General features: G+C 41.4%; 1 protein-coding gene across 4 annotated transcripts in view; it reads right to left on the reverse strand.

Annotated features, from left to right (window-relative positions):
• Positions 1–15,100, reverse strand: part of TBXAS1 (thromboxane A synthase 1) — a 240,724-nt gene that overhangs the window by 66,870 nt on the left and 158,754 nt on the right. For all 4 annotated transcript variants that reach the window (XM_086754539.1, XM_086754548.1, XM_086754556.1 and 1 more), the window contains one exon: positions 3,287–3,601. In XM_086754539.1, the coding sequence (XP_086610665.1) occupies positions 3,287–3,601 (315 nt within the window). The remainder of the gene's footprint in view (positions 1–3,286; positions 3,602–15,100) is intronic.

Below are 15,100 nucleotides of genomic sequence, written 5' to 3' on the forward strand. Positions count from 1 at the left end.
TACAGCCATCTCTGGGATGATATACAGCAGCTGCTGTAAAATCCGACCGCAGCTCTACACCACAGCTTAGGGCAATAAAACATGCTGCATGAGGCAACTGAAATGGTTGGAGGAAGGAAGGGGGATGAGGTGGAGAGCATTTTGTAGTTATAATTACCTGAGTATACATTTGGCTGAAGAGGGTACTGTGTTTAACACTTACATATCTGCAAATCAAAGCAGCCTTCCACCAGCTGTCAAAACAACCTGACTGTACCATTCTCCATGTTCTGGCCTTCTACAGCCCTTTCTGAAAACTGCGAAGCACCTTCATAAGAGCAAACTGATGTGCTCAGCACAAGCAATAACCTAATCAAATTTCTTAGCAACTGACTTGATAACTAACTATGAGCCTCTAGCTGCTATGCCCCCTCCGTTCCTCTCCCTTGCATGACAACTGAACACAGCATCTATATATTCCCTGTTTTAAAATAGCTTCTGCTCCCGTAACTTGCAAGCCGTTTGCATAGATCTTATTTTCTAGGCTAAAAGTAGTTAATTGCAGTCACTAAGGGGACTGAGCTGCTTCATTCTTTTCCTTATTCTAGAATTGACTCCTTGAGCAGTGCATTGTCCCCCCTCAAGTAATGAGGTGTTTATAATAGGAAATCTTTTGAAGGATGGGGCTGTAAGCAATTGGTGAGTTAATGGCTGTCTGCAGGGCAAATATAGCTAGTCACCTTTCTATGTACTTACACGGAAAAGTTTACTAATTCATACACCCATCTACAGACCCCACATAGGAATGGCATCAGGTAATCTATGAATTACCTGGTATCAAGGACAGCAGATGAACAACAGTTACTCTTCTCTCCCTCTTCTCCTTGGCCATACAGCCATATATGCCTCACCTAAAGCTAAACCTGAAAACTAGTAAAGTATGGGGAAGTTATTTGAAAGGTACTTCCAATCAATATATGACGTGAGACAGCATAGTTTGAGATGAGGCCACCAGTTTGGGTTGAGGCACCACATAGACTGCGTACAGTGCTGACCTGCAAAAATAATCCATTTACTTTGAATGCCATCTCGCTACACTAAGTTTTAATTTCTCTGCCACCAGTATCCCTAGCTTTGCAACCTCTCCTAGGTACTGCAAAAGTTAAAATTATTAGCAAAATATTATTGTTAGAGAATCAAGAGAGTCAAGCATTATTCATTTGAATGAGATTATTACTGAAATACTACTAATATTAAGTGACAGCTCAGACAGACCAGATACAACATAGGGTCTACTTAGTGCTCTGGCTTGGATTGGGAGCATACTCACAGGCAAGCCTCTTGCACTGGGTCATACTGCAGTCTCCAGCTGCACAGCAAGTGCTCATTTAACTGGAACTAAGCCAGAAGATCGGTCCAACAGCTAAAGGAAATTTGGTACACAGGACCAGACTAGAACTAACCCAAAATAAACTCTTCTGAGACGCCTGCAGTGTGCATGCACCAGTCCTCACTACCAGTTGTGCTAGATGACGAATCTGTGCCTACGGAAGCACATTATTTGTTGACACAGATGTAGCCATATACATGGTGTCCCTGTATGAAATATCTATAAGCAGTCAGTTAATGACTGTCTGCAGGGCAAATATAGCTAGTTACCTTTCTATGCACTTACACGGAAAAGTTTACTAATTCATACACCCATCTACAGACCCCACATAGGAATGGCATCATGTACCTGTCGTATTGAATTACATGAATGACATCACGTACCTATCATACCTCTCCCAGCAATTTCACTTTGGTTTCCTAGGTTGTTAGTTTTCAGGAACTGGTGAGGAGACATTTTCCATACCGTATATGGGGCTGCATAATAGGGGTTTCTATGTGCAACTCTGCCACCAGTACTAACCAGTAAACTGCACATACTCCAGGCCGCGCTGCACCTTCACATCTTTGTAGGCCTTAAGGAAGTCAGTCGAACTAACTGGACACGAGGGTATAATTAGGTCTGCCGTATTTGAAAGAAACAAGTAAACATGCTCCAGCTGGAGTGCTCTAGAGCTAATAACCTCAGAATATAACCCAAGCCCTATAAGTTAGAACATAACGCATCAATGGTTTCATTGTATTGAGTTAACTCACACCAGAGGTAGGAAGCACGGACCAAGAAAAAGCTCTGTGGATCAGGTTGTGTAGTCCTAACCTTCACTGCTGTTATCCATCTGCCCCCTCAGAGCAAAAGTAATCTTAGATGGAGAATGACCACGCTCAGAACCTCATCATGTAAGATGAAAGAAAACATTTTCTGTGTACACAAATCCTGGTTTTAATATTTGCACAACCAAAAGGAGGGAAATAGTAGCTTTTGAATGGGCACACTTTGCATAGTCAGGAATCTTCTATTGCCACAAAGCAGGAAATTATACAACTCTTTTTCTTGTTCTGTAAGTATAACAGAGAGCATGGAATGCATAAAAAGTATGAAACTTCCAAAATTCTATAGCTAAGAATTTCCGCATGCAAATCCAGCAGCTAAAATGCTGCAAGACATCCATGCCTGGTGTCGTTTTATTCCTGTTAGCCTCATGGTCCATTATAAAAGCACTCATGAAAAGAAAAAGACTCTCAATCTGAATTCTCATAACAACTTGTGCAGAGAGTGTAGGGTGGAAGAATGGCTGCTGCATATTCTGCTAGATATACAAAATATTGTCAATAGTTATCCAGGAAACATAAAGGTAAACAAAGGTAGTGAAGGAGAAATAATTTGAACAGAGTATAGGAGAAGTAGATATTATGATTTTTTTTTTTTGAAGCATACACATATATTCTGCTGCTGAAGAAAAAACATGATGTATGAACACTTAAAGTAAAACTTTGCAGTTTATGGTTTGTAAGAACATTGTTTATGTCCTTACAAAGATCACCAAATAAAATTGACCACAAAATGAATAAAAGTATCTGGATAAGTAGTGTGAAAGTTAAATGTGTAGTTTTACAGTCTGGTGACAACTGGTTTATTTCAATAATGCAGAATATTTTTTAAAGGTTAAGCTTTCACTAAGACACAAAGTTTCTGGGCCATCTCTTTAGCTGCTGTAAAGTGACATTATTTAACAGTTTCAAAAAAAACCCTAAACAATATAGATGAATTTTTAATTTTTGTTTGAAAATCTTAATAAAATGTTAATATACGCATACATAACTGAGACAAATAGGGGTCATGCACATGCCACAGTGGCATGACAAAATTCACATTGCCTCGCTCTCTGCACGAAGCTCCACACCAGCACATCGTACTCACGTGTTTTGCCGAGAACTCATCAACCTCCTGAAGCACCTTCTCCTGGCACTCTGGGTTGGTGGCTAGCAAGTATGTGGCAAAGGACAGCGTGCTAGTGGTGGTCTCGTATCCAGCAATCAGGAACAGGAAAGCTTGGCCTGCTATCTCATCCTCCGTTAAGGTCTTCTGAATCTTTTCAGATGGGGCCTTGCCAGCAAGAGGCACCTCGTTCTGTCTGGAAGCAACAGATGGACTGATCATATCAAAAGATCTGGCTGCCAGGGAGTCAGCTGAGTCACGAGAGTCGAGCATCCACTGAAGAAAATCTCTGCGCCTCTGCAGAATATAGGAGGAGAACAAGCACGAAGAATGGGTCAGAGAGCAATGCCTTTACTCATGGGAGATGGAAGGAGAGAACTGTTTCCTATTTATACTACCCACTTGGCTCCTACAGAACGGCCACTAGCCTTTCACCTAACGAGGAGACTTCTATAAATCATCTGGAAATACCATCACTAAAAGCCCATCACTGCTTTCTTCCCAGCAGGATGAGACTGATCTGTCTCCAATACATAACAGGTATGTATTTTCATGGAGGATTGCTAACGGCCACCTCCATACAGAGCTTTTGTCCTCAGGGTGAGTTCTTGGCACTTAATGGAAATAAGGGGATCAACATAGTCAACGCACAGTCCCACGTGCACCTGCCAAGTGGAGGTGGCACAACTCATGCTTGGAGGAGTTGGCCCATCTGCTTAGAGGCATCATCCTAATTTGTTCACATGGTCCAGAGCATGAAAGTCACCATTTACGTTTAGGGTTGCATCTACAATAATTTCTGCACCAGCTTAACAAGACAGGACCAGAAATTGATCTCAGTAAACTGGTGCATGTTTTTATGAGAAAGTACAGTTATGAACACTTGTACCAACACAGCATTTTTTTTAATTTATTTTAAACACATTTGCAGAAACACATTTCAACAGTAAGCACTGCTCTACTATAAAATCTGTTTGGGTGGCTTGTCTTTGCAAAATGCCTGCTGAATGATTCTACTGTTACGAAAACTGCTCTCTTTCACACTAGTTTCTGACAGAAAAACTCTAATAAACAGACCTATGCACTAGAGTGAGTTGACTCCAAACCAGTCTGGACAGCAAGCTTGATTAGGCTTTGAAATATAACCCAAAAGGTTTGAATTGACTTTTGGGAGTGGGCATAATAGAATTGTGCTGAACCTAAGCCATAAGGCTATGTGATTGATTTTCAATTCCTCAAATACCAACAGAACATATGATAGCTGAAGGACTTAGAAGTGACTGCAGTGCCAGAACATGACAACTTGTACAGTGGAATGGGCAAAAGAAGGGACCAAGTCTTTCTTCAGAAGAAAAAAAAAATGCTACAAAGCTGTATCTATCTTTTAAAAATAAATCATTTGAATGATTTCTTGGATCTGATGACTGAGAGATAAAGTAGAAAAAGGAAAAGTCAGATAAAAGGACAGGCAAGCAAGATAAGAGTAAGGAAGGGGTAATTAATTATAAATGTCAAAGGACTTAATCTGATTATGTTTTTTTCACATGACATGGGAGTGCAGTGAGACAACAAAAGAGGAGAAATACTTAGTGTCCTGTACTTAGCTCTGCTGCCAACAAACTGTTCTGACTGCGCTACGGGAAGAAAAATGGTTATTTTAAGGTTTGAGTAATACAAGGGACTGGCACACTGCCTCTGTAACAGCTCCTTCTCTCCACTCCGCAGAACCTTCTCATTTTGCGTGTGTACATTATGCACCTTGTACCCACAACCACAGTGCACCTTGTACCTTGGTGCACCTGAGAATCAACACTCCAGATAGTAGCCAGTGCCAGTCACTGCACACTGAAGGACTCTACAAATTGGTCAGTCAAACTGCTTCACCTCCAAGGCATGGGATACGTGCTTTTTCCCCACATGAAGGCACGCAAAGCAGTATTATACACATTGTGCTCAGCAAATGAGCTCCAGCTCTGAAAATACTTCCTTGTTCCTAGACTTAGGCACAATTTCCATATTCAAATTGGCCATGCTTCCTTGGTCTCTCATCTCAAATGCAGCAAGCCAAAAGTTGCAACAGTCCTACCACAGTCATCCTCCTCCAGCGTGATAGGATACCTCTGCTCCTTCATGTTCCTCTAGACTGGAGGAAACAAGACTTCATGTGTATGTCAGCTGTGCACAGCTAAAAATCTCATTTAACGTCTTCAGGAAGGGCTTTATTCACATTCTGGGAGTCCATGCATTGAACAACTGAGAGTCTAACTCTTTGGCGTAGCCTACACTTCAGATATTTTCCTGGTAGACATATTTCAGTTAGGTCATTTTTAAAATAAAAAAATCCAAACCAGTCCAGTTCCAGTGTGTTCATTAGTGTGTGGATAAACTAGTACAGTATAGTAATAAACTGCATCTGTAGAGATATTCCCTTTTATCCATAAGACTAGTCATCATCACCTAAAGTACCTTTATAACACAACCTTATAATTACATTCATATTCACTGGCGTTACAAGACTGTAACAAACTATAGTTCAAATGGTATAACATTTGGTATGGTTCTGCATTCCTCTTTCTCTAGCTGTGAATTTTCTTGTAAACAAACCCATTGCTCTCTGAGGGTTTGCAGTTCCCAGTCACGAGCTGTTAGCCGAGTCTGGTATTATATTTAGACAATACACTCTCTGGAGACCCTGTAAGATGTTTCTCCAGACTTAGACAAAATCAAGTCCCAGCCTTATACAAAGCATCTGGTTATTGCTATGATAGTAAAGTAATAATCAAAATGACTAGTGAATAAAATTTCATTCATGAGAATTTTTGCTGAAAGCAAACTTAATGAATGCTACCACAGTTGAATATTCCCAATAATGTACTCTGAAATGCCTCTGTGGCCATTTTGAGGAGCTCTTTTTATTACTCACATAACAGATTTGGTTAGGAATGTAAAAGCTTGTCTTGTTGCAGAATCTGTTTATAAGGTCACCCTATCGAGAAACAACTAGATACCTTATCTGTGCCATGTAATTTGTTCACAGGTGAGCAGGGGTTGCTAAGAGCAATGGCTTCATAAACAAACCTTACAAAAACAGCATTCATTTGTAAAAGCTACTCGAATAATAGTGGGGGGAAAAAAGCATAAAATTAGAAAGATGCAAGCTTTTTCTCAAGATAATTCTACACAGTGGAAGTAGCTATATTTTAGCAAAGCTTCTCTTCCTTATCGTTCATTCTACTTCACTTTAGGCATCAGTATAGAATGCAACATAAAAAACTGTCATCAATCCAAGCGAGAGAAAAGATTTCCAGGGTTATAACCAGTCATAATGAAACATATTTTTCTTCCGCACCATCACGATGGAAAAATCACTCTGACTCAAAAACCTAACAATGGCAATAGAGGCAAACACTAGCATAAAACCAAATATAATTGGATTGTTAAGTGCTAGAAATGAGGAAAAGTTATCTCATGAAAATTCACGGGAGTTTCCTCCACTTCAGTTGACAGCAGAAAGAAAGAAAAAAAAAAAAAAAAGCCATTTTTTTCAGTTTGACAACACACCAGGTACTGACAGAGTCACTGCACAAAAACATTTTCTGGTCATCACATAAAGCTGCTGGCTTCCTTTTTCCATCGAGGACATTTGTTTGATTTTCCTCACAAAAAGCAGAAGCCCATAATGGTTTCTATCCTGTCCTCTGACACTCGCATAGTTATGTTACAACGGTCTCAGAAGCAAGTTCCTGTTTCAAAAGAATGGCGTGCCGATGCGATGAACTCTTGTTTTGCCCCCGTACAACACAGAGCCTACCATTAAGCCAATGAAAAGTGAATGGAAAGCTACTACTTGGAAAAAAAATCCAATTTTAATGCGGTATGGGACAGGGTGCATGTCTAACTTGGTGGTGACACAGACATCCCCTTTGAAATATATAATAAGACAAGCCCTGCTTTCAGCTTCCCCAAGACAGACACCTTGCAATATATTTCCTGACACCAGCGTTCTGGGCTGTATCATTTCTCTCATTAGTTTCCTTAAACATCACCTGGCCATGCAGAGAAATCATTCTGCACAGAACCGTAACAAGCTATGCGCTACACACTGGAAGAATAGATGTGTGCTATACTGGGGAGGGCCAATCTGACAGCATCTATCACCCCTCCTCAAATCACTGCTTTCAAGTTTTGCAGCTGTCAGAAGGAGAGAGATATATCGCTCACATGCGTGATGTATCATGACTTTTCTCACAGGAGGCAAAGGTCCTGGGGGCACGGGGGATGTCTCCAGCTCCTTCCATCCTAAACAGGGAACTGTGTTTTTCGTATCTGAGATTGACATACGGGCTGGCCTTTTGGCAAATTCACCGCTGCTTTGGGGACCCAGGGGACCCTTGGGTTTTGCTTTCAGTAAAGAGATTGAGCCATGCAACTACTCTGCAAGGTGAAGTCAAAAATTACTTAAGGAAAACGACTGAATGTACATTAGTTGGAATTTTTGTTACTAATGTGATTTCAGCTGTATTTTCTAGAAACTATATTCAAGTTTTACACATTTGATAGTTCAATTTCCCGTTTTGATTTCAAAAGAGCCCAGAACTACAAAAAGCAACTTCAAGATGAAGCAAGGAACCAAACTAGAAGACATAATTGGTTGGTATTCTGTAAAGCACTTGCTGTGGTGAAAACATCATACGAATGTGATGCTGTCAGTATAATACCACTCACAATAAACTGTGGAGACCCTCCTAGCCTTTCTCAAATGCTCTGATGGCAGCTCAAAAAAGCTAAGCTTCAGAATCCTTACTTAACAGGTATAAAGCTCACATCTCTCTGAAATATTATTTCAGTTTCCTACAAACTTGTACAAACACTGCTATATTAGTTTATATCCAGGTCACTTTTTGTAAGCTTGATTTAGCAACCATCTTTTTAGGTGAGACAAACCTGTGTCACCCTGAAGTTATCACTAAAGCACTGTGGTAGCTACCCAGATCCTTTTGAAAACAAAGAACAAAATGCAGTCCCACTAAAACTATCATTTTGCCAAGCTGCTTTGAAAGGATCAAATTCAACCCCTCCCTAACAGTTCCAGGTTTCATTTGGTTTCTCAGTGAAATCACAAAAAAGCCAGTCTCTCTGCCAATACATCCAGTCCCAAAACATTTCAGAGAGATTGTCCTTTTGCCTTGTGCTTGAATCCAGAACCTGGAATTAACTGGGAGGCCAGGACTAACAGCCCTTAAATTTGTGCATCTGAAGGTTGAGGGCGTGGTGCTCTCATGGGTGATGCTCAGCTCTGGAAGGACCCAGGGTCTGTTGAACCGCAGAGCACAGCTGTTGTTCGAGAGAGGCTGGGAGGCTTTCAGTCCGTCAGAAAAAACTCTTTTGTTTGCATTTGTTAACACCAGCTGAAGAAACCACCGTAATGTTTTTACTGTAAATGGGCTGAACGTCTGAGGGCAGGCATGTCTTACAAAGCAATATAACGTGCATTAAAAACCTGAGTAAATTTAAAGCAAAATAAAATATGCCCACTTGGAAAGCAGAGCAGCCTTTTGCCAGCCTGGTGTGATCTTAAAATTCGTAGTGAAATCCCAGACTGAGAAGATTTTGTATAAATTTGGACTTGTTCTGGTATTTTCATATATTATTATAATGAAACTCCTAGGTGTTTCCAGTAGTAGTTCACAGCAATGAGGGGGCACTGTGAGTATTCAATGACACTGCATTTGATGTCAGAAGCCACCACTACGCCATTGCATTCTACTTGAAAGAAAAAAAAAATAGGTGTCCCTACAACAATGTTGAAAAAATGCTACATGAAATGCTGAACGGGCCCGGAAGGGGCAGGTACATCAGCAAACTGATGAAAGCACTTCAGCATGGAAAGTATTAAACACGGTAACAAAACATATCTTCTGCATGTGACCAACGTTCTTTTAAAAACAAAAATTAAAAAAAAAAAGAGTAAGTGTAAATTCAAGTATGAATGGATTGCATGGATTTTTTTGGTTGAGTTTGCCACTAAATCTGTGGAGTGGCCAGTAGGAATTACTGGTTAAAGCACTGACCAGAAGCTGGGATGCTTAAAGCTGCACTTCCTTTTTTGCCTCTAAAATACAGTTATAACTGGTGCAGCTTCTCCATCTGTAAAATTGGTACAACATGCATCTAATCTTACAAAACCCTGTGAGGAAAAGCTAATGATGATCTCAGAAAACCCTTTAAGACCTAGGATGAAAACAGATTTACACAGATTCAAAGAGTTTAAGGTAAAAGCACCATCACATGGGGGAAAAAGGCCTGGAAGGAACTCAGCAAGTTATCTACTCCATTCCCTGGCCACAAGGCAGGATCAGCCAAACTAACCCTGACAGCTGTTTGTCTAACCTGTTCTTAAAAACCCAGCCAAGCTCCAGCTTCCCACAGCCTCTCCAGGCAGTCCACCCCAGCACTGAACCATTTTCTTCACTGGAGAGGTTTCCCGTCCTCCAGTGAGTCACTGCAGATATTGCAGATCGTCAGATTTCACCCACCTACACCCAATGTCTGAGGCTCCACAACCTGTGCTTGTATATGTCTCTCTCTATACATATTACTTCAGTAGGTCTTTAACAAAGCACGCTGATAACAGAAAAAAACATACTACTGAAAAATATGAAAACATTTTTATGTGGCAGTGTCTTCATTCATGAGGTGAGAGAGAAGAGTGCTCCAGTACTGCTGGTTTCTTCCCCCAAAATTTTCCACTTTCCTGACCTCCAACATGCAAAGCTAAAGTAAGAGCATTAGCAATCTACAGAGGCATGGGCAAGCCTAATTTGATCTGAGAGTAAAGCTAGCGGCAATTCTTAAAAAGAAGATTTTGTTAGGGACCCATCTCCCTTCAGCTTAAACTGCTGCAAGTGGCACGAGAGGGCTCACATCTTGAAAGACAACAGTCTCCTTCTCAAGACGTTCCCATACGGTCCAGGGATGAAAATAAATTTGAACTTCAGATCTAATTGTTAGTGAATGGAGAGAGAGCAAAGAACTGTTTCTAGTTGAGACAAGCTTAACATAGGTCCTTATGGCTCTTGTAGAAGGAGGCTGTTTTGAACCTTAAGTGTGTGGACCTGTTGACTATGAGATGCAAAGACCCTAGCCAGAGGCCTAACTTGGCTGAAATGCTATGTAGGATGAAGAGATACTACAATCATGGGAGAGAGAAAATAAGGCACGCATCTATTTGATAGTTTCATTAATTTTGTGGGCCAACAGAGAAACCTATGGCTTGCCTAGAGAGCTGGAAACTCTTCCAGTCATTCTTCAGTGTAAAACCAAGGGATTGCCTGCAGCCTGGTCCATTTACAACCCTAACAAAGTGACCGCTGTCTGAATCTGGGGAGTTTTCTTCCAACACCAGGCTGAGCAGAATGAGCTGGCTGTCTAAGAGAAGCACTAAGTTTCTCTGTAAAATTCAGTCTAACGACAAACTGGTGTCATGCACTTTGTGGCAGCTGGTTGGCATCTCTGATGCACTGGGTTGGCAGCCTCAGCCCCGAGCACAGCTCAGCAGTACAACCACCACAGCTCCCTCCACCGCGTGCACACATGGGGAAGGCTCAGAAAACAGCCCCACATGCAATGGGCTCATCCAGCTTTCCCAGTCCCTGCGTATGATGAGAGCAAGAGACATTGGTAGCAAATGACAGTGGACTGAAGCCTCCTTATTCTGTATTTGCAAAACATTTAGGATAACAACGCTCTGATAACAACTCCTGGCATTATCGGAGTACAAACAATAAATATTGGATGTGTGTGTGTGGTAGCTGAGCTTCTCCTGCCCCACACATGTTTTGCTGCTTGAAGGTGGAGGAGTGAGGTTATCAGAATACATAGTGTGCAAATAAAACAAGAGAAGAAATAACTGAGTGCTGTGGAAGAACAGCTTTGGCTGGGCCTCCCATGCACGCCAGTGTGTGGAACAGGCACCGACTCCCAAACCAGCAGTGAGTTGACCACTCTGCTGCATACTGTATGCATGCATCCTCTCCCAAAGCTTATCTAGCCTCCCAGTAAACCATCTGACACCCCTCCCCTCCGCTATTCACAGGAGGAAGGGAGGGTGCAGGAAAAGCGTCTGACACTCAGAAGCTTGACCCTCTGCTGACTCAAATTGCTGACTAAAGGCTGCTGTTGCAGGCAGCCCTCTGTTCCTTTTCTGTTTGCCGCAGATTACAATTGTATTTGCTTAAATGTAACTCCTGATTAATAACTAGTTCTCTAGGTAAAATTCAAGAAAATGCACAGGAATCCTATTATTGCTTCTTTATCCTTTGTTCTTCCTGCCCCGTTTGCTCTCACTAACCTGTTTGCAAAGCCCTACCACTCACTTTGAAGAGCCATCAGGACACTTCAGGGCCATCCTGGGAGTTTACTGTTCATATCCTGTCCTCCCTCATCTCTCCCCATGGTTTGTTCAAGATTCTCCCTTTCTGCATCACATTGCATATAGATTGCATATGTTTTGAGGGAAGGAACACCCCATTATTTGGTTTTGTGATGGCCTTAAGTAGCTCTATGTAACTAAAAAAAAATCTTTTTTTTTTTAACTAAACTAATTATGGTTGTGAGACTGATATAAACAACATGTACTGTTACAAAAAAAAAAAAGTACAGTTAATGTTATTTATATTCTTTATTAACAATATGGAAAAAAACACTTGTCTTTTCTACTACTTCTCCGAGCAACCGCTCTCCACTGCTGGTGGGCAATCCTACTGCTGGCTTATCCTTTCATGATCACACCTGCACCCTACATTAGGATTTATCCTAGATCTTTGGCTATATTAAACTGGCTCTTACCTATAGTACATAAATTGCCTCTACATCTGACTCTCCACTTGTGTGTACGAAGGTACAGGTTTCTAAGAAGTGGGTGAAAGCAGCATTGGGAAGGAAAGGATTATTTTCAGCTACCTGGTGACCAATAACAAATTGTGTTATCCTCCGCAGCTTCATGGATGTTCGGTTCAGTTATGGGTTTTATCCAATAGATGGCTCCTCAGTAGCAGGAAGGATTCTCCTTTCTCCTCGCCTTTCCTTCACAGACTTTCAGTACGACTTTCTAATATTTACACAGCCATTATCTTGCAAATATAGGCATTTTGTGCACACTGATAAACACACAGAAGCAGTATGTGCATGTGAATAAAAGAACAAAAGAAAAATTAGATGGCATTTTATATGTTTCATGCCATTTTGTCCTCTGCCAGTACAAGGATGCATGAAAAATGACAGTAAGGCAGCTCTATGGTCTGGAATGCTTTCTAAAGTCAAACTAAAAAAAAAAAAACAAAACAAAACAACTCCAGAAACACATTAATATTAACAGCATGGCAGAATACCAGCTGTCTTTCTCCCCCAAAATATGAGGACATCTCCCACTTCTTACATATCCCTGACTGAGCAATACTTAAGCAACTTACAGGCATCATTACTCCTCTGTCAAAGAAAGATTTTTCACCAGAAAAAAAAAAAATCCTATGTGAAATTATTGATAAAATGAACTAGGAGAGCTCTGTGTAATTGGCAGGGTGCAAATTAACATAATTAAGAGTAATGCTGCCATCTCTGAGATTGGGAAAGTGAATACACTTGTGTTGTTTTCCAGAAAAACATAATCAGAATAATAATAGCAAAACCTGAGACATTAATTACATTCAGACAAAGCATGTTTATCCCATGTACACACTTGTGACTCCTCTGAGAAAAGCAGTTCCCAGCCATTTCTATCCTGAGATCTACCTTGCATCTCAGTCAGATCTTGTCAAGATGTTGTCAAATACCCAGCAGTAACCCCATTTTGGGGACTGTGACCCTCCAGTCAGACCACATGACCAAGTGAAAAGTGAAAACAGAACACCCACAATAAATAAGAGATCTCACAGAAGCCAGATCACGGCTATTTACATCCTTACATCTTAACACTTCAACAAGGCACAAGTATAAGCTCACTATACCTGCTGTTAGCATCTAAAATAATAACATTCCTAATAATAGCCTTTATCCTTGAAATATTAAGCTGCTATGAAAAGGTGGGGAAAGGTACCAGTTTACTATAAATATACATATAAATATATAGCATCTTAACATTAGCACAATTTCAGCCACAGTAGCTGTTGAGAAAAAAAAGAAATGTTTCATCCCTGTTCAAAGCTGAGCACAATCACTGTTTACATCTGAGTCTTCCAAAAGGACTTGCCTCATTCCATACCTCAAATCAGCTTTTTACTACCTAAACCTTGGAAAATTTGAACCAACTTGCACTTTGCTCACTCCAAAATAAGCTCATCGGTGGGCTGTTACACTATTGCTTCCCTTACTCCTGAGCAGACACCCCAGAGAGCCCTCCAGCCTAACTATTGCACAGAGAAACCGCACATGTAAAGGTGGCCCTGTGCTCTGGTGACCCCTCAGCTGGCATAAGGGCCCTTTGCACACCCAAAAACCAGCTGTGACATTGCTTTTAAACTGTGCAAGGAGCAGATGTAACTCCTGGCCGGCCCCAATACCGATGAAACGCAAAAGCTTCATCTTTCCTCCTGTCTCTCGGGATACCGCAGCCAGGAGAACTCACCTGGGACCAAATCCAAGCCTGTGGACAGTTGCTCTCCTCCACTTTTTAAGGGGCCAAGTTACAAACACGCTAAAAATCAGAATTCGCAGCTGAAATACTGACAACAATTTTCACTGTGAAGCAGTTTAAAACAGGCAGCAGTGATATTCATTAAGCTGTTAATAATGGATTGTGGCACAAAGCAATTTATCAAGTTTCCATTGTAATTAAAATCACTGAATATTTGGGCACTTGCAATGCACCTAGCCCTCCCTGCTTCTGAAGCTTTACATTTTAATGTGAATTATGGCTCCCTCTCCCCAGAGACCTACTAAAAAGCCCATTTTAATTGGTATGTTTTTAATTGAGATTACATTATTAAAAAGCATGCGTTGCTGCTGAAGAGAGAAAGGAGGTGCTTGGCTCCCCTCTAGTCTCTGTCTCTCTTAGATACAGCCTGCTTATCCTAAGCAGGAGGGAAAAATGAAGGGTAGTTGCCGCGAAGAAAGTGGAAAAAGCCCGGCAGAGTCACAGGCTATGAAGCCAGGGCAAGGCTGCCACTGACTGCCGCGGATGCAGGATTTCCTAGGTGGATTTTCAGGGAGGGAGAGGAATCGCTGCAATCGTGCGGGCTGCTCTTTAGCAAAAGGCAGACGGAGGAACACCACGCAGGGATTCCTGCCTCGCAGCCAGCTGACATCAAGGGCACATTTTAGAAAGCCTCTCCTCAAGGCTTCCAGCAACAAAACAATCTGTTGTTTTTCCATAATAAGTAACTCTAATGTTAAATTATCCTCAAAATCCAGATACGGTCATGAGTGGCTGGGGTCTAACGAAGGCCTCCGGCTCTGCTGGCTCCAGCAGGCTGGAGAAGGACAGGCAGTTCCTGGGGCATCCCAGGCAGGGTGGCAAGAAGATAATTGCCCCGGCCAACAAAGTTGATCACTTTCGTGCATTAAGATGGTGAAACTGACTTGCCACCAGATTCAAAAGCAAAGTAACTTCATGCACTTGACATCCAAATACTGACCACGTGAATGGCTCTCCTGTTGGCAAGAGGGGCTGTCAATGCCTCTTATGGTAGGAATAGGGATCTGCTAAGGTAAGTAGACACAAGAGAAAAGGAAAAAATATCAAAGGAGTGCAAAGTAGGTGTCAATAGTTGAGACAGATCAAGGGAAAAACTTCCAGAGATC

Source organism: Chlamydotis macqueenii, chromosome 1 (assembly GCF_036417535.1).
Source record: "Chlamydotis macqueenii isolate bChlMac1 chromosome 1, bChlMac1.mat, whole genome shotgun sequence".
NCBI classification, from domain to species: Eukaryota; Metazoa; Chordata; class Aves; order Otidiformes; family Otididae; genus Chlamydotis; species Chlamydotis macqueenii.